Source organism: Tachysurus fulvidraco, chromosome 4, assembly GCF_022655615.1.
Source record: "Tachysurus fulvidraco isolate hzauxx_2018 chromosome 4, HZAU_PFXX_2.0, whole genome shotgun sequence".
Lineage (NCBI taxonomy): Eukaryota > Metazoa > Chordata > Actinopteri > Siluriformes > Bagridae > Tachysurus > Tachysurus fulvidraco.
Window position 1 is genome coordinate 22,828,453 of NC_062521.1, and position 18,918 is coordinate 22,847,370.

The 18,918-nt window shown below is 36.6% G+C and overlaps 1 protein-coding gene across 3 annotated transcripts in view; it reads left to right on the top strand.

Annotated features, from left to right (window-relative positions):
* Positions 1-12,924: 12,924 nt before the first annotated feature.
* Positions 12,925-18,918, top strand: part of htt (huntingtin) — a 43,692-nt gene continuing 37,698 nt past the window's right edge. For all 3 annotated transcript variants that reach the window (XM_047812051.1, XM_047812052.1, XM_047812053.1), the window contains exons 1-6: positions 12,925-13,319; positions 16,292-16,375; positions 16,920-17,040; positions 17,248-17,307; positions 17,587-17,666; positions 18,032-18,170. In XM_047812051.1, coding sequence (XP_047668007.1) covers positions 13,219-13,319; positions 16,292-16,375; positions 16,920-17,040; positions 17,248-17,307; positions 17,587-17,666; positions 18,032-18,170 — 585 coding nt within the window. In that variant the 5' untranslated portion in view covers positions 12,925-13,218. The remainder of the gene's footprint in view (positions 13,320-16,291; positions 16,376-16,919; positions 17,041-17,247; positions 17,308-17,586; positions 17,667-18,031; positions 18,171-18,918) is intronic.

An 18,918-nucleotide genomic window follows, 5' to 3' on the forward strand; every position in this document is an offset into this window, starting at 1 on the left:
AAGCAAAAAATCTTCCCACTCATTCGAAAAACAATGAAGCTCAATCTAATTGCCTGTGCCATTGTTCTAGCCAGAAAGGGCATAAGCATTCTTTAAATCATGCTGCATAACAGAGTTCTACACTACTAAGTTAATGTATAAAGGTGATGCTATAACAGCAGAGATTTACATTTACATTTACAGCATTTGGCAGACGGTCTTATCCAGAGCGACGTACATAAGTGCTTAAATCTCTAACATTGAATACATTAATGCTGGTTCACTAGGTTACATACTTAAGATACCATGAGTTTAAAACATTTGTTCACAGTTACAATGAAAAAGTGTCAAAGGTTTTTTTTTTGCAGAAGATAAGGAAAGAAGGGCTAGTTGAAGTGTTTCCTGAATAAGTAGGTCTTCAACCGTCTCTTGAAAATAGCCAGTGACTCAGCTGTCCGGACCTCTAGGGGAAGTTCATTCCACCACCTTGGTGCCAGAACAGAGAAGAGTCTTGTAGTATACTTGCCTCTTACCCTGAGAGATGGTGGAACCAGTTGAGCAGTGCTGGTAGATCGGAGGTTGCGGGGTGCAGTGCGAGGATTGATGAGGGCTTTTAGGTAAGAGGGAGCTGGTCCATTTTTGGCTTTGTAGGCCAGCGTCAGTGTTTTGAGTCGGATGCGTGCAGCTACCGGAAGCCAGTGGAGGGATCGCAGCAGCGAGGTGGTATGCGAGAACTTTGGCAGGTTGAAAACAAGCCGGGCAGCTGCATTTTGGATCAGAGATGAAAGCAGCTGCTTTTTAGATCTTCTTTTGTCCCATTTATTTATACGTTTATAGGCAGGCTACATAATCAAAACAGAAAATTTAAAAAAAGGTATGTGTAAATAAGATACTGTAGGATTCATGGAACATTTCTGCATGGAAACAAATGCAGTGGAAAACTGACATCACACATGTGCGTGACACCTTTCCTCCAGAGAAATTTATGCATGAAATCTGATCACAAGTGGTCACTAGAGACACATTCAAAATGCCAGGTGTAAATGAATATACGTTTCATTTGATCAGATCACTTGAGACAGAGCCTCAGAGTTCATGACCTTGATTTAATATCTCATGGCTTCATTAATTTGTTTACACCATGAAGTGCTAGACAAGACAAAAAGAACATAATATTAATTTCTGAACAAAACAAAAAGATATTTCTCGCCAGAAATTTAAAAAATGTCTAAAACTCAGTTTCAGCATTTGACATCATTATCATCATCAACAGTGAGCAAAGTAGTACTTGTTTATTTGTAAATGAGTTATACTGTATCTATAAGTATCTTCATGGTGGTCCAGAGGCAGAAGCCATGGCCTAGGTTTGGTTCCTGGTCAGTGTGCTAACCCTGCCACTGAAGAGCTAAATCTCAGTGCTGGTCCCAAGCCTGGATAAAATGAAAGGGTAGTGTCAGAAATGGCATCTGGTGTAAAACCTGCACCAAATCTAATATATGGACCACGTGATCCGGTGTGGTGATACCGAAGATGTATCAGCACCTGAAAGAACAAAACAGTGACAATTGTACTGTAATAAAAGTATTACAGTAAGGTTGGTAGCTAGTTGCTAACAAAAATATGCCAACAGAGTCATCTGGGGTTTTTTTTCTCACTTTAAAGCTAGAAGGCACATAGGTAAAGTAAAGTCAAGAAGCCTTTATTGTCATTTCAACCATATATAGCTGGCACAGTACGTAGTGAAATGAAACAACGTTCCTCCAGGAGCATGGTACTACATAAAACAACACAGGGCTACATAAAACAAGACAGAGCTACAGAGAACAACTCAGTAAGTAAGTTGGCCTAGCCACATAAACAGCAACAAATTCAAGTTCCGACTTAACATTAGTTTAGTCAGAACACGATTGTTTATGGAAATGTTACATTTATGCTAGCCGATATAATGTGTTATCAATTTTCATCTAAAACACCCCACTGATGACAGTATAATCTGCTTTGCAGTGAAATGCATCAGTATTAGCATTAGTCACTTGCTACATCTGAACACATAGCTTCGCCATATGATGTCTGAACCTTCTAATCGACTACCAAAAAATCTGGCAAATGGTAACCATGACTGACAATTACAAACGTTTTAATACTCACAAAGTATTTTGAGATGTAGTACTGTATGTATTGTACCCAAATCTAAAACAGGGTTACATCTCTCAAAGCTGTTTGATTATTTGCAATTTCTCTGTATTTAGCATTCAGTTTAATCAGCCAATTATGTGGCAGCAGTGCAATGCATAAAATCATGAAGATATAAGCAAGTTGCTTCAGGTAATGTATACACTAACCAAAAAAATAGAGGAAAAAAAATATGATTTCTCAGTGATTCTGACTATGGCATAAATGTTGGTGTTTTAAAGGCCAGTTTGAATATTTCTACGTATAACAGCTGATCTCCTGGGATTTCCAAACACAACAGTCTTTAGAGCAGCAGTGTCCAATCTTTTCCACAATTCCCGTTGTGGGTGCAGGTTTTTATTCCAACCAAGCAGAAGCCACACCTGATTCCACATGTTTAATCAGTTGTTCTTGGCTTTTGGTAGACTCTGGTGTGGCTTCTGCTTGGTTGGAATGAAAACCTGCACCCACAACGGTCCTTTCCTTATAAGATTGGACATGGCTGCTCTAGAGTTTACTCAGAATGGTGCAATAAAAAACAAATATTCAGTAAGCGGCAGTTCTGCAGACAGCAGCAGCTTGATGATGAGAGAGGTCAGTGGACAATGGCCAGACTGGTTTGAGCTGAATGGCAACTGTTAAGCCCTCTGTACCCTAAAGACAAATGTTTAGGCTGAACAAAAAAATAAAATAATAATAGTAATGTAACAGTATCAATCTTTCTGAGTTATCACAACTTCTGACGAAATTCTATTCTATAAACGAACTACATTGGGTTAGAGGAATTTCCTTAACCTTTACATGCAGAGGCTTTAAATTAATGCTTATTTATAATAATTTATAATTTGCAACATAAACACAAACAAAGTTAATTGTTCCTAAAGATTAAGTTGATCCAGCTATTTTACTTCCAATCAGTAGGTCAGTGCCTTAACCACTGAGCACTTCTTATGAAATACTGTATGAAATCTTGAAAAAGAAAACAAAAGACAACAACACAAATTTATCTTGCCCCACAAATTAAAAATAAACAAAATGGCCATATTGCTTTGGGAAGTTAAGAAGTAACAAGTGCAAAAACTTTGTCATTTTTTACTGACACACTAAACTATGGTCAAATTACACTGACAAATATGACTAGCGTTAGCACAGTTTAGTAGTATAACTCATTTCCTCAATGGTATTAGCAGGTGTAGCCACCACACACAAGTCCACTATTGGTCACATCACAATTAATAATATGCCCAAATGTATTGCTTTAGTAGAATTTATTTATAAATGAAATGATTCTCACCTTGAAATGTCCTTTATATTAGACCTTTTCTCAATCTTTTGTGTCTGAATATGTCCAAGCATGTAAAGTGGGTAGAGGGTAGGCGCTTGAAATCCTGAACTCAAGGTGGAGAAAAAACTTCAAGTCAATTTTACTACAAGTAAAACTTTTATTTGTTTTTAAACCAATTATGGAATTATGGAATATAATCAATAATGTAATTAGCAACATTATTATATCAAAACAGCTCATCAAAATAATGTTTGCAAATTAAAAGCTTTAATTAAATCAATTAATTGGAATTTAAATCTTGCAAACAAGCATTTAAATTAGTTGAGGTAATAGGTCCCCTAAGTTATGATTTAGACTGTGAAGAATTGAAAAGCATCTGAGTGCACAACACATTGATTTTTTAGGGATGCAGGAACAAAAGACCATTGCCGGTTGTACTTCTCTCAGCCAAGAACAGGAAGCTGAGGTAGCAGCGGACAAAGAATCACCAAAACTGGTTTATTAATGCAAAAATGTAGTCTGAATCTTGAATTCTGCTGATGCACACAGATGATAGGGTCAGAATTTGTTGCCAAAGGCATGATTGCATGGACCGAACCTGTTTTGTGTTAAAAGTCCAGGTTGATGGTGTAATGGTGCTTAAAAGGTTTTCTTGCCCCACATTGCTGATCATGTGCATCTCTTCCTTGCCATACATATATCTCATGTTCTGATTTAATTGCATGAAGCAATCATATCCACATGGACTTCATGTACTGTAGAATAACAAATCTATGGAAGCTAAGTGAGGCAGTGTGTGCTCTGCCCTATAACTAGAAAGATGAACAATTTAAAAGATCATTGGTGTTTTTTTAATTAATCTTATTTAAAACTTAACAAGTTAATTACAGGGCACTGTGGCTTAGTGGTTAGCACGTTCGCCTCACACATCCACGGTTGGGGGTTCGATTCCTGCCTCTGCCTTGTGTGTGTGGAGTTTGCATGTTCTCCCTGTGCCTCGGGGGTTTCCTCCGGGTACTCCGGTTTCCTCCCCCGGTCCAAAGACATGTATGGTAGGTTGATTGGCATCTCTGGAAAATTGTCTGTAGTGTGTGAGTGTGTGAGTGAATGAGAGTGTGTGTGTGCCCTGCAATGGGTTGGCACTCCGTCTAGGGTGTATCCTGCCTTGATGCCCGATGATGCCTTTCATCATCGCGAGAAGTTCGGATAAGCGGTACTGTAGAAAATGAATGAATGAATGAAGTTAATTACATTTTAATTAAGTAGCGAAAGATTTTTCACATGAACATGCCACAAACTGAATTGAGTTAATTTAATAATATTTTTACATTAAAATTGTTGCTATGTTAGCCTGTTTTGTCTTGAAAAATCCATTTAAAGATCAGTGCAATATATCAATTTATAAATAAGTTTTCATAAATCTGTATGTAAAAAAGAGCCTTTAATGGAGCATAATGTAATAAAAGATTTTTAAAAAGTACAGCATTGCATTATGCCATTTAAAGGCTCACAAAATGCCAAAGTGATCCTGGCAGCATTTGAGAATCAAAATTCTTCTGATTGCTCATCCTTATCCGATAATGAAACCTTTCTATCCCAAAGGGAGTGTCCTTGTCTAGGACGCCACCTTATCCACAGGGCATTACACATCATTTGATGAGAATGAAAAATGATATGTCATATGACAGCATTGACATCCTTGTCAGTCATCATATCTAAACCCTATTGAGCAGCATATGCTTAAGAATATAAAGGAGCTTAATATATTCTAGAGAAGCGGACCAAGATTTGCTACGAGAATTTTCCAACATTACTTGACATATAAAATATAATCTTTTTAACATTAAGTTGTGCTAGTGCTTAAAAAGAGCATTAATTAATAAGATTCAATTGCTTTGAAATCGAACTATTTTGCGAGGCATTTCGCATCAGTCCACAGGTAAAACTTTTTATTTCTTACATGCTGCAAATGCTAAATAGCTGGGGATAAAAAAAAAGGTTCATATTTTCATTTATTCTGCAATAACATATATGTAGTGTATATGAAATAATACACAGATTAAGGTAAATGTTTTAATTTTGAAAGTCTTTTTTCTGTATCTGCTAATGTTTGAAATGTTGATGCAAAAATGTAGCTCACAAAACATTGAAAATTTTTTTGGGTTACTGTTTTTCTCATTATTCTTTAAGTTCTTATTTGTATTTTATATATGAATGCTTAATTTCAGTTTCTGTAAAAGGGCTTTATCATAAAGCCCTTTCATGTAGTAATTTCACGCATTTCTTTCTTTCCCTTTGCAGAATTGAGTTAACAGAGAATGACTAATACGTCCGAACAACTGACGAACTCAACTTATGAACTGTATGAGTATTGTTTTAAAGAAATTCATTTTGGATATGTTTTCCTCTACACGATCATGGGCATTTGCTTCGTAGTCGGTACTCCAGCCCATTTGTGGTGTCTCTGGTACTACTTTTCTACTGAAAAGAAAATCAAAGACACTCAGGTGTTTTTTCTAAATCACATTGTTATAGAGATCATCTACTCTATAGAATGTGGTTTAGAAGCATTGACCACGCTTGTTTATAGTACTGACACTATGTGGATTATAGTGTATTTCTTCTTTGGTCTGTCCTGGACAGGAAGGCCACTGTTACAAGTCTGCATTTGTATTGAACAATACTTGGCCGTGATTCATCCCGTAACATTCTTAAGATACAAGGGTATAAAGTACAGAATTGGAGCAGTTGTAGTATCTTGGCTGGTGGGTTTTGCATATGGCATTTATGAATTTACGACAATGATTTTCCCTGACTATATTTATACTTCTGTGTTTGTCATAGCAATGGCTGTGATTTTGTTCTGCTGTGTGTCTGTGTTGTGTGCTCTGAAAAACCCAGGACCAGGAGATACACATGTCACAAATCAGACTGTTAGAGACGGAGGAAACCGACAGAAGAGAAATGCCTTTAATACTATATTCTCAGCTCTGCTTTTAATCATATGTACCTACCTTCCTCAGGCATTACTTATTGAGTTTAATCGTACTCAGATAGATCCGTTATTGCTTGCGTGTGATATTGTTCCTTTTCTGATTTCTATAAATATTCTCGGTGTGATTATTACACCGTTGCTGAAAATGTACAAGGTACGTCAACAAAAATGTTCAAAGCATCAAAAGGAAATTACATTAACATCCTGAGTGGAATTATGAGATCTAATTAATTATGAAACTAAAATCTTCAAGAAATAAAATTAGTTTTGAGGGCAATCATTATCTAATGATTATCTAATTAAGCATTAGGCCTAATACAGCAAAGCCAATACCTGCACCTGTAAAGAGATAATGAAACACTACCAATGTGTTGTTTTTGTTGTTGATTTCTTATCTTATCTTGCAGAAATACTTGGGTCATTGCTTCAGTGTAATATTGTTTACTTTATTACTTACTGTAAAAGATTATTATTTTAAAGTTTATATATTTAACAGCTAAAATAATCAAAAGAAAATTCACCACATTTCAGAAGCAAAATTTGCTTAAAATTGAATTATAGTGCCCTTTTATTTATTTATTTTTTTAAATGAGCTGTATAATGTAATTGTATGTAGTATGTAAAGTAATGTTAGAATGGTATGTTAAACCATTACAAATGTTTCACGTTATAACTGCAAAGTGGTTCTGAAAGTATCTATATGCTTAAGAACCTCTATATGTACCAAAAATAAAACAATAATAAAACAGAATCTCCAGACTCCTGATTCTGGCTTATTAGTAAGAGTCTTATTGTGGTTAATGAAAGCATAGTAATTACTAAAATTACAATATAATGATATTTGATTATTAGAGGACATTGGTGAGAGAGCATTCTAATTTGCAGCAATTTTTATCTTGAGGACTGACTTTTATGCAATTAAAAATTATGACCTATTTCCATTTTAACTACCATATTGAATAACTATGAGGAAGCTAATTAAGGCAGTGTGTGTTCTGTCCCACAGTTGTGTAACAGCTACTTTGGCTCACTCACATGATATCATCACTTTTTTTTTTTTTTTTTACACCTAAGGCTTTTTTAGTTCTTTGCCCAGAACTCACCAGAGTATTGACTCGTGTTTCATGTTTATGCCAAGTAGCCTATTCATCTTCTCATTTGGGACGGTACAACAATCCATCCAGGGCACCATGCCCATATGTTCACATGCTCATTCATACATATTCAAACACTTTAATCTTTACATAACATTGTTTTTATTAACTGTTGAAGTAAACACGTATTATGGTTTGCCATCACAAAATAATAATTTGCCTTTTGAGTCTTTAGTGTAATCAGTATGAGAAGCATCAATTGCACCTGATTACAATAAAAACAAATTGAACAACAGTATTTGATAAACAAATGTAATCCACCTTTGTTGCTTTAAAATTATCTGCATTTTACAGAAAGACTCAGGTCTCTGCAGCACAGCCATGTTGCCAATAGTAAGATTGTTTTATATATATATATTATATATAAATATACATATAAAGGGACTGGGGAACTGTGGTTGTGGTTGTGAGAGGAGTTGCAGAGTGAAGTGCCATGCCCAGGGACAAATACAACCTAGAGGGGAAGAAAAATGAGGTGCTCTGGTTGGGAGGGGTCAGAGGACATTTTTAATGTTTCTTGATGCACACAGATTGCTCAAAATGTTAACATGGCGGTGTAATTAACCCTTGATTTCAGAGAATACCTGGGGCAGAGAAAAAAGAGAGAAAAGTGTCAAAGTGTTGCGTGACTGAAGAGTGTCAGCAAGAATCAAAGGAAAGGTGTACAAGAAAGTAGTGAGACCAGCTACAATATGCTGTATGGGTTAGAGTGTAGCATTGATGAAAAAACACGAGGCAGAGATGGAGGTAGCTGAGATGAAGATGTTGAGGTTCTCTTTAGGATGAGGATGTTGAGGTGACGAGTCAGTCTTCTTGGGCCAGTAGTTGCATTCAGTGGAAATCATTCATCAAGAGAAGAAGGAAATTTCTGATCTGGAGCTGCACTTGGTAACCGTTGTAACTTTGTAAGCACCCACACACACACACAATCTTTTCCTCACTCCAGTAAACTATCTAGAAATGTCTGGTTGCATCCGCACCAGAGCCAAAATGTGATCTATTAAGTGACAGTGGGAATGAGAAAAAGGTTGCTTCATGTTCAAGTGTCTGATTCACTCTGTCTGGATCTTTTGGGCGTTTGTCTTTTCCCAATTGCTCTCGATTATGTACCTCATTAAGCTAACAAATATAACTCACACTTCTCCAATTTTACAAGTGATCCTCCAGCAGCAATTGAAGGACCTCATAGATGTGGAGGGTGTGTACAGCAGCATTTCAAGAGAAGATTAGGATGTTGTGAAGATACACATAAATACAGTATTAAAGGACGTTCCCGAGAATGTTAATCACCAGACCCTAGAGAAATGGTCAGGCTGAAGGGCATGATCAGGTGCAGTACTTAAGGTGTTCACAATTTTGTAAAGATGGTATCCTTGTGATGTGAGCCTCGGGTGAAGAGAAGCAAGGGTTATTATGGGTCAAGAACATTGGATAATGTTCACATTTTTTATGGACACAATTTAATCATCTTATAATGGCTACTTTCAGCATTCCTATCAGTAACGAAATAAAGCACAAGTCATAGCAAACTTTATCTGTACTTGGAACTGTACTGCATAGAACAGTCTTTTGGGGAGATTCACAGAGATAATTTGCAGCGGACAAATCTGCAACAATTATCATGTAATCATGTAGCAGAAAGTAAAATTCCCAACATCTTGTGGAATCCATGGCATGAAAAATTGCAGCTCTTCTGAATACAAAGAGGAGTCTTACCCAGTATTTGTCTTATCCTGATCATTTATATGGCCATATATTGTTTTGACTTTTTTACATATTGTAGGATGCCAACATTTTTTTTTCTTGTTTTTCATTACTTTTTGCTTTTTTGCCTATAAAGGATGGCCATCACAACCAAAGAAGTCAGAAATTCAAAATTATTCACATTTTACTATATATATGAGAATAGACACAAATGCACTGTCCTCACCAAACTACTAGATCTTTTAAATGTAAGCTTTTAATTCGCAAGCTCTAGTCTGACCACATTTTGAATAATATTTATGTCTATATTTGGGGAACAAATCTACATATTCTGCTTGTGTTGCTTGTGGTTTATTTGTTTATCGAATGATTAAAAATGACTTTCAGCAGGCTTTAAATCAGTAATTTAAAACCTGCCCCCAAAAATGACACTTTCCCAGAGACATTGCAGAATTCAAGGGATATACATCTAGACAACAATAAGTGGCATAGAAACCACTAGTCATAATGACGATATCTCATTGTAGACATCATTGTAGTCAAGAAAACACATTAATTTCTCAGGATGGTAAACTATTATTTTCATTTCATTACATGCATTTTCAGAATTGCTTAGCCACCTTTTCAGATTAATGCAGGACAAAAGTATAGAACAAAGACACAAATTAAATATTCATTTTGTGGTGTTCTTCAAACTTGAGAAGGAGGACTGGAGAATGAAGAAAAGAAAATAAATGCCAGAGGGTCCTGGTATGTCTGAAAATGACAGATTCTCTGTTCTCCAAGATTCTTTATTGCCAAACACCAATGCAATAACAAAAACGCTAGAAATTCGCAAAACTCTATCAATTCATTGTATGCAAATTGTGAAGAATATGTGCAAATGTTGCAATCATACACATAGTGATTTTTGTAGAAGTGCAATGTTGATGTCTATGAATTAATACCATCAGAAATAAGAATTCTGTTCAAACATCATGTCAATGATTTCTCACCTGTGGCAATGAGAACATTTAAAGCATAAAAACAGTAAAGGACTAACCCGCTGTAAATATAAATGGTGACAGCCTACAATATCTTAATCATTTACAAATGTAGATGTCAATATGTTAGACTCAAATTAGGCAAAAATGATTTTTTTTTTAAGTTCCCATTGTGAATCCATTTAGCTGCACTTATAATATAATCCCACTTGAGTTAGGAACCACCTAACCTGAATCTCCAACATGTAATCAAACGTTACTCTTGACATGTCATGTTCAGTTTATTTATTCATTCAGGCATTCATTTAACTTCAGTATCTGCGTTTTTCTGGTCAGTGTGAAGTCGGTTGATATGGCAACGCTACCCTCTGAACCCAAAAAGTTAATCAATTCTGGTGAAATTTGTCGTTTTATTTCCCTGTTATGAAATATACATAATATGCATAAAGTTTGCTGTACTGAAGGTACAGTAGGTATTATTTTGCTGCATGGAATAGGATGCCACCTATTGGACATTGGACTCTTGTTTCCAAGTTTGATTATATATTGGTCTTACTATCTTGAATATTAAATATTACTTTTTCCAGCAAAATAATAATAATAATAATAATAATAATAATAATAATAATAATAATAATAATAATAATAATTAGTCAGGTACATGTCACAGTTAATGAATAGTCCTTACAGCTTGATATTGCATTATTATTTTTTATATTGTGTATTATGTACATTTTACATAAACAGGTCATTTGTATATCTATATCTTTCTTCCGTATTTCAGGTTGAATTTTCTAGATTTAAACTTTCTGTTCAATCAAATGTAGCTGCAAATTATAGCCATGTTAAATCCTTTCAGTTGTTGTTGTTACAACTCATGAGCACAGGAAAAACAATAATGTGTGCTTATAATGAAATAACTGTGCAAACTTTCATGAAGTGTGCCTTTAATTTTCACTGAATAGTTCATATTTTTGAAGTCTTGACTTTCCATTTTTGAAGTCCAATTTCCTTTATCATTATTTAAACTGACTTTGAAATATTCAGAAATAGCTTATTGTTCCATGTCTTCATACATTGCATGATTATCTTTATGCAGAAATAACACATGATGGAAATGAATTCTGAAGAGTTCATTAATTTAATTTCACCTTTGTCTCCATTCTGTTCTACTGTAAATGTAGATTTAATAATGTTTAGTGTAATAGCTTTCCCTTTCTGAGCTCTTGTACTGCTTAAGGTGTGAGGATTTCACCAATGCTGAAAATAGACAAAGTGAATTTTCATATAATATTTAGTAATAATATATTATTAGACAACGTATAAAAATAATTGCTGACTTACATTTCACTTTGAATACAGAGTTTGGTGGAAGGTTGTACAGCAGGTAATGGCAACTCACAGGTCTAAGGTCCTGGGTTTGAGGCCAGTCATAGATATATACCCTAGATGTCACCTTGGGTACGGCAGTACATTGGAACGAATGCGTCAATAGAGCCGCTATCTTGGTACAGGGGGGGACCCCCTCCTCTTAATGCATCAGCATCAATCTAGGCAAAGAAATAAAATCACCATAAATCGTCATGAATGCGATTTTCTAGTTTTGGTTCGTTCCAAAGGTCACATGTATTTATCATTAAGTCCCGAGAAAATGTAAGGTTTTGATATTAAGATAATTTACTTTTTCAAAATATAATGCATAGTGCTAGTAGGTGTAAGTTTATTTAAGTTTATTAATCCCTTGCGGTCTGGTTTTTAGATTTCTTTTGTTTAAACAACCAAACGCAGCACAAAAATCCGGCATCATGCATGCATTTGAGGTAGAAGACCCCTGTACAAAGATTTTGATGTATTTTTCGCTCCCCAAGGCGACATCAATGTATATATCTATGGAGGCCAGTTAGATTTACTTTGTGAATATCTCTTTGAATGTCATCTCTCTGTGTTGGCATGAGCTTCTCTGGGGTTTTTTTTTCTTTAGTGCCTCTGGATTCCCTGGATTGATTATGTGACCCTAGCACAGAAGAAAAGTGGTTATTGAAGGCCAAAGAATGAATATGAATGTCTGTTTATGTAGTAATTTAAATTTTGTTCAGCAAAGTAAAAAGGTGCTTTACATATACATGAACTCATGAACTACTTTTTAAGCTAAGCTGTATTTTATACTTACTTACTTACTCTCTCTCTCTCTCTCTCTCTCTCTCTCTCTCTCTCTCTCTCTCTCTCTGTCTCTCTCTCTCTGTCTCTCTCTCTCGACACCCCCCCCCATTCTACTGCTGGTTGTAAAATGCAATAATATAGTCATTTGTACGTTAATGGAAATGACTAAAAATCATGAAATATAAATGTTAAATTCATTCCTCAGCTTTTCATAAGCTTGCTTTACTTTCTAAAAAAAACATTCTTTCTTCCTTCCTTCCTTCCTTCCTTCCTTCCTTTCTTTCTTCCTTCCTTTCTTTCTTTCTTTCTTTCTTTCTTTCTTTCTTTCTTTCTTTCTTTCTTTCTTTCTTTCTTTCTTTCTTTCTTTCTTTCTTTCTTTCTTTCTTTCTTTCTTTCTTTCTTTCTTTCTTCCTTCCTTCCTTCCTTCCTTCCTTCCTTCCTTCTGCTTGCAGCCTGGAGACTTGTATTTTGATGAGTGTTTAGTAACCCGGAAGTTTCTTCTACATTGTTTTTTGCCCGAAGCTGGTTCAAAAATGGCAGATGTCAGAACCCGATGGATCACCTGCGTGCTGTTCATTTTGTTCGGATCTTTGGCGATGTCCTAGAGTCTGTGGAGTTTACAGCGGACAGTCACGTTGACCTTTTCCGTGTTATCCCTAATTATTTGCGCTATTTCATTCTGACCTCGCGCGACTTGTTGCTAAGCAAACTGGCTAATCCGAAATTTGTAAACATTCGCTAGCTAGCGATTTATTCCCCTGGCTAGCTAAGCTAACGGTCTAAAAAATGGCCACTATGGAGAAATTAATGAAAGCTTTCGAGTCGCTTAAATCATTCCAACAACAACAGCAAGGCCCGCTGTCTGCAGAGGAACTTGTTCAAAAACAGTAAGTAAATATTTTAAATTTTCACCAAGCATAACATTTATATTGCTAGCTAGTTGGCTAACGTGTTGACATCGCTAGCTTATCCTAGCTGTTCTTTCATGACACTTATAGCTCTGTGGCTTGTAATTCTGCTCCAGAAACAACGTTATAACAGTAAATCTCTCTCTCTCTCTCTCTCTCTCTCTCTCTCTCTCTCTCTCTCTCTCTCACACACACACACACACACACACACACACACACACGGAGTTAACCTGATAAAGCACTCATTTGACAGCGTTATGAGACGTGTGGACTAGAGCAGGGGAAAATAAGGACCAGGACCAACTGATGCTGATATATTCCAGATGTTTGACTTTTCATATTTTGCATCAACATCTTGCAAGATGTAAAATCTATTTAAAAGTCCAATAGTCCATATTTTTCCATTTCATACTATTACAATTAACTTTATGAGTAATAATGATCGTTTAAGCCATTGAGTCTTTAAGCCAACACCTTTTAAAATAATGAAAAGTTTAGAAAAACGATGTTTGGAAATTGTTTTGGATTTGATTTGTATTATTCTCCTGTCTGTCCTTCAATAGACACGCCCCCAACACCTCTGTCCTTCAATAGACACTCCCTCAACACCTCTGTCCTTCAATAGACACGCCCCCAACACCTCTGTCCTTCAATAGACACTCCCCCAACACCTCTGTCCTTCAATAGACACTCCCCCAACACCTCTGTCCTTCTATAGACACGCCCCCAACACCTCTGTCCTTCAATAGACACGCCCCCAACACCTCTGTCCTTCGATAGACACGCCCCCAACACCTCTGTCCTTCAATAGACACGCCCCCAACACCTCTGTCCTTCAATAGACACTCCCCCAACACCTCTGTCCTTCAATAGACACTCCCCCAACACCTCTGTCCTTCTATAGACACGCCCCCAACACCTCTGTCCTTCAATAGACACGCCCCCAACACCTCTGTCCTTCTATAGACACACCCCAACACCTCTGTCCTTCTATAGACACGCCCCCAACACCTCTGTCCTTCTATAGACACGCCCCAACACCTCTGTCCTTCTATAGACACGCCCCCAACACCTCTGTCTTTTTATAGGCACGCCCCAACACCTCTGTCCTTTTATAGACACGTCCCCAACACCTCTGTCCTTCTATAGACACGCCCCCAACTCCTCTGTCCTTCAATAGACATGCCCCAACACCTCTGTCCTTCCATAGACACGCCCCAACACCTCTGTCCTTTTATAGACATGCCCCCAACACCTCTTCCCGCATTCATACGTCGTTATGGGAGGTTGCATGTATATAGAGCTGTAACTTTTAATTAGGTTCTTTAAATGACTTAGCTCAGTCTGTGTTATAGATTTAACAAGCAAATATGTCTATGGTGGTTGATCTAAAGCAAATACTTGTGAATACAGTGTATCTTGCTTAAAGCTAAGAAGCATTTTTTTTAAAACTGTTCATGATGTGAGAAGCCTCATAACATCTCATCTCATCACATCTCATCTCATCTCATCACATCTCACATCACATCTCACACCACATCTCACATCACACCACACCTGCTGTGCTGAGGAGACCACAGAAGGAACTCAAAAAAAAAAATAAAATAAAAGTAAACATAACATTTTTTGAATGTCACTTTGCTTAGTGTCACAGAGTGATCAGATCACGGAGTTGTTTAAAATAAAAACATGATTTGCACGTCATAGTTTATGTCCATGTTTAGAGTCATGCGCTGTGTAGTTCTTTGCTCAAACAAGTGCATTTTCATGATATCTGTTTTCATAAAGAAGGCATTTTGCCATGATTTAACCTACTGATTAAGAGTGTTTACTGTTTATCGGTGTACCGTGTTAGAGCCTGGGACTGATTTTTTTGCACTGATTAATTGATATCAGTTTCTTAGCAGGTCTGAATATTATCTCAGAGCGTGTCTGTACAGCAGCCTACTGAATTCTTATCTCTTATACACATGTAATAAATGCTTAACGGTGTATTAGGTGAAATTCCAAGAACAACACACAACAGATCATACTGTTATATGAATCTAATCCAAACACAAGTGCATTATTTTAATATACCTTCGTGGTCTTAAGGGTGTTGTTTTGCTTATACCAGGTTGATTTGATGTTGATTTCAGTTTAAATTTTAATGGTTTATCGTTAGATTTTATGTTGTCACATGCATGAGATACGAGATAATTCCTCATCTCTCCTTCTCTCCCTCTCCCTCTCTCGTTTTACTGAAGAACAGAAAACAGAAACTCCTCTGTCTTTAAGAATTTCCAGAGCTGGGACAATTAGTCTCTTAGAAAGTGCTTGAACTCAAGCCTCCTTCTATAAATGTGAAAATATGAAAATGATGTTTGTTATTAGATTAGACTAATAGACTATTGAACCATAACATTTTAGATGCAACAGCTGAATATAATCTTAAACTTTGTTACTGCCAGGTCTACTGACCGAGCCATGCTGTTATACAGAAATAACGCTCTCCCTTTAGGGTCGGTGTCTCTGGATGATGTTTCAAAAAAACATTTCACACACATTGTCTCTATCACGCTCATAAATTAACACAGGATAAGCACCTTACTGCAGAGTTATTTTCCAAACAAACTTGGATGTTTGCAGCACATTATACATCATATATTGTTTTTATAACGTTCTCAATGTGAGTAAAGAGATTGTGATCATTTAATGTCGTTTTATTTATTTTATCTAAAATTAATCTTATTGGGCGATTAATAAACTACAGGGAAATCACTGCTCACTGTTTCATTACTAGAAATTTTTTGACTTTAAGGACCATTGAATAGCAACGTTTAACTCCTTTAACGTGTAAAATAACGTACAAACATATACAGTAAAAGTAAAACGATGTAAAACGTGTGGTCCCCTCATATGTTTTTAGTTTGCTGCGGTAAACTTTAAGTGCTTTTCATTTTTCTCTACAGGAAAAAAGATCTCGCAACAACCAAAAAGGACCGAGTGACTCATTGTTTGACGATATGTGAGAACATCGTAGCACAGTCTCTGAGGTAGGAGGCAGTCTCCCAACCGCTGCATTTTAGTTTCTAGTTGACATGAACTCCTTCTGCCACCTTAAGTAACACAGCAAGACAGAATAATCTTGAACCTATGTGTGAGTTCGTCACTGAGGAGATGTTTATGCTTCGTACAGATCAGAGATCCGAACCGGACACTTAATTCCTTGTGTCTTTAATACTGAAGGAGTGAAGAAGCTTATCAGTCACATTTTAGGATATTAACATATGTGTATATGAACGGCTGATTTATTCTAGGGCTCAGTTTAAGATGGATTAAAATGTCATGCTGGTTAAAGGGCAGCTCAGCAGACATTAATAGCCTCCGTATGATGACAGACAGCAAGGCGCTGTATGAAAATTCAGAAGTGTATCAATTCACTACAAGCTTAGCAACACTTCCTAAGAAAACACTTATTCCACTTATACCAAGTCATGAAAAAGACCAAGTCAGATTAACGTATCTACATCATACTGACTGTTAAAGAGATTCTGATTCCGATTATGTCTCTCTCACGTACGACGGCTCTGGCACCAGGACTTCGCCAGAGTTCCAGAAACTTCTGGGAATCGCAATGGAAATGTTCCTGCTGTGCAGCGATGACAAAGAGTCCGACGTCAGGATGGTTGCAGATGAGTGTCTGAATAAAATCATTAAAGTGAGTTCTCCCATGCTTCTATTTCCTGAAGTCTGTGCTTTATTTTTTATTTATTTATTTTTCTTTTAAGCAGATGTCTTGAAATGTGTCTTATTTAATGATTGGATTCTTCCTTCCTTTTTTTTAAATGTATTTATTTTTTGAAAACCTATCGATATGAAATAAAGCCGAATTAAAATATCTTCATTCTCGGCATTCTCTCAACAGGCATTGATGGATTCCAACTTGCCTCGATTGCAGCTTGAGCTCTATAAAGAGATTAAAAAGGTACAGTAGGTGTTTTTACCTCAGTAAAATGCATCCCATGTTCATCGTTCATCATCTTTATGAATAATAAATAACAGTTAATGATATGGTTTTTGTTGTTCACTGATTGTATGGTAAAATATTAGAAATATTTGTAGACCCTGTTGCAAGCATATCCAGTGCATATTAACATTGTTGGAAGTTCTAAGCTATGTTTAGCATTGTTTGATTAGTGGAAGGCTGGAAATGCATTTAAATGTTATTAACTTCACATTTTTCTGTCTGTTTTTTTTTTTCCAGAACGGTGCCTCTCGGAGCCTGCGGGCGGCGCTGTGGAGGTTTGCTGAGCTCGCTCATCTCGTGCGTCCTCAGAAATGCAGGTACGACAATCAGGTTGCACTTTCTTTTTATGTACCTATGTTATATTGGCTGCAGATGATTAATGTGTCCTCTAGATATTAATGTGTTCTCTAGAATTGCTGTAGAGTATTTTGTGTTTGCTGTGGCTAAAAATGCCTGACTTTGCAACCGTTTGCTCAAAATCTGTGGACATGATGTGCAATGACCCAATTCTGCGGTAATTCTTAAAAAATTGCAAGCTCCTCTGAATATTGTGGAATTTGCTTTATTTTGCGTTAATCGTCTTGAATTTACCGCCAGTACTTTGTAAGTTTGTGAGTAGATTTCTATAACATGTAAATATTTATTTGTATGTATTTGGCGTCTTTGTACTCGCTCGTCTCAGGCCGTATCTGGTAAACCTGCTGCCCTGCCTGACACGGATCACTAAGCGCCAAGAGGAGACGGTGCAGGAAACTCTGGCTTCCTCCATCCCTAAAATCATGGCAGCCCTTGGGAACTTTGCCAACGACACTGAGATCAAGGTACAATAAGAAACTCTAGTGAAGAACAAAATGATTTATACCGATGCTATCGTTTTTTATTTTAGAGCATTGTTTTTCATAGTGAATTTTTTTGTGAGTACTTTTTTGTCCTAAAAGCTCCTCAGGTCAGAAATATGCATTCTGTATTCTTTTTCTAAAGGCAGTCGAAGTGCTTGGAATTTCCTGAGCAGGTTCTTCTCCACAATTCCAGACTCAGAATGGAGCTTCAGCTTAATAGCTAGCCCTTTTAGTATCCACTGAAATGTGTGTAATAGACATGTGATCTTGTGACTGTAATGCAAGCGATCAGCTGGGGATCTAATATGTTTTTTCAGCTTCAGTGTAGTTGGTGTCTTGGCTGTCTCAGATTCCAGGCATGAGCTCATGAGGGTGACATCATATTCTAAATGTGGAGCATGACTCATTCAGTTATCCATGATCTCCTTCTCTCCCTCTCTTCCCTCTCTTCCCTCTCTGCCTCCTCCTACTGACTCTCTCTTTCTCTGTCTTACTCATTCACACACTTTACCTTGCACTTTCCATTTCGAGTAGTGAAGGATTTATCCCATAATATCGGTGTTATTTCGTAAGAGATTCTCGTTGTATTTGTGATGAATTACACAGACACTTAAAATACGCCTCACCTTTTCACCTTCTTACAAAAATAAATTATTGGCATGAGTAGAAATAAAAATGATTGAAGAGAGGCTGGTTAATCATCGCAACGGAAGGGATTAGAGAATAGAGA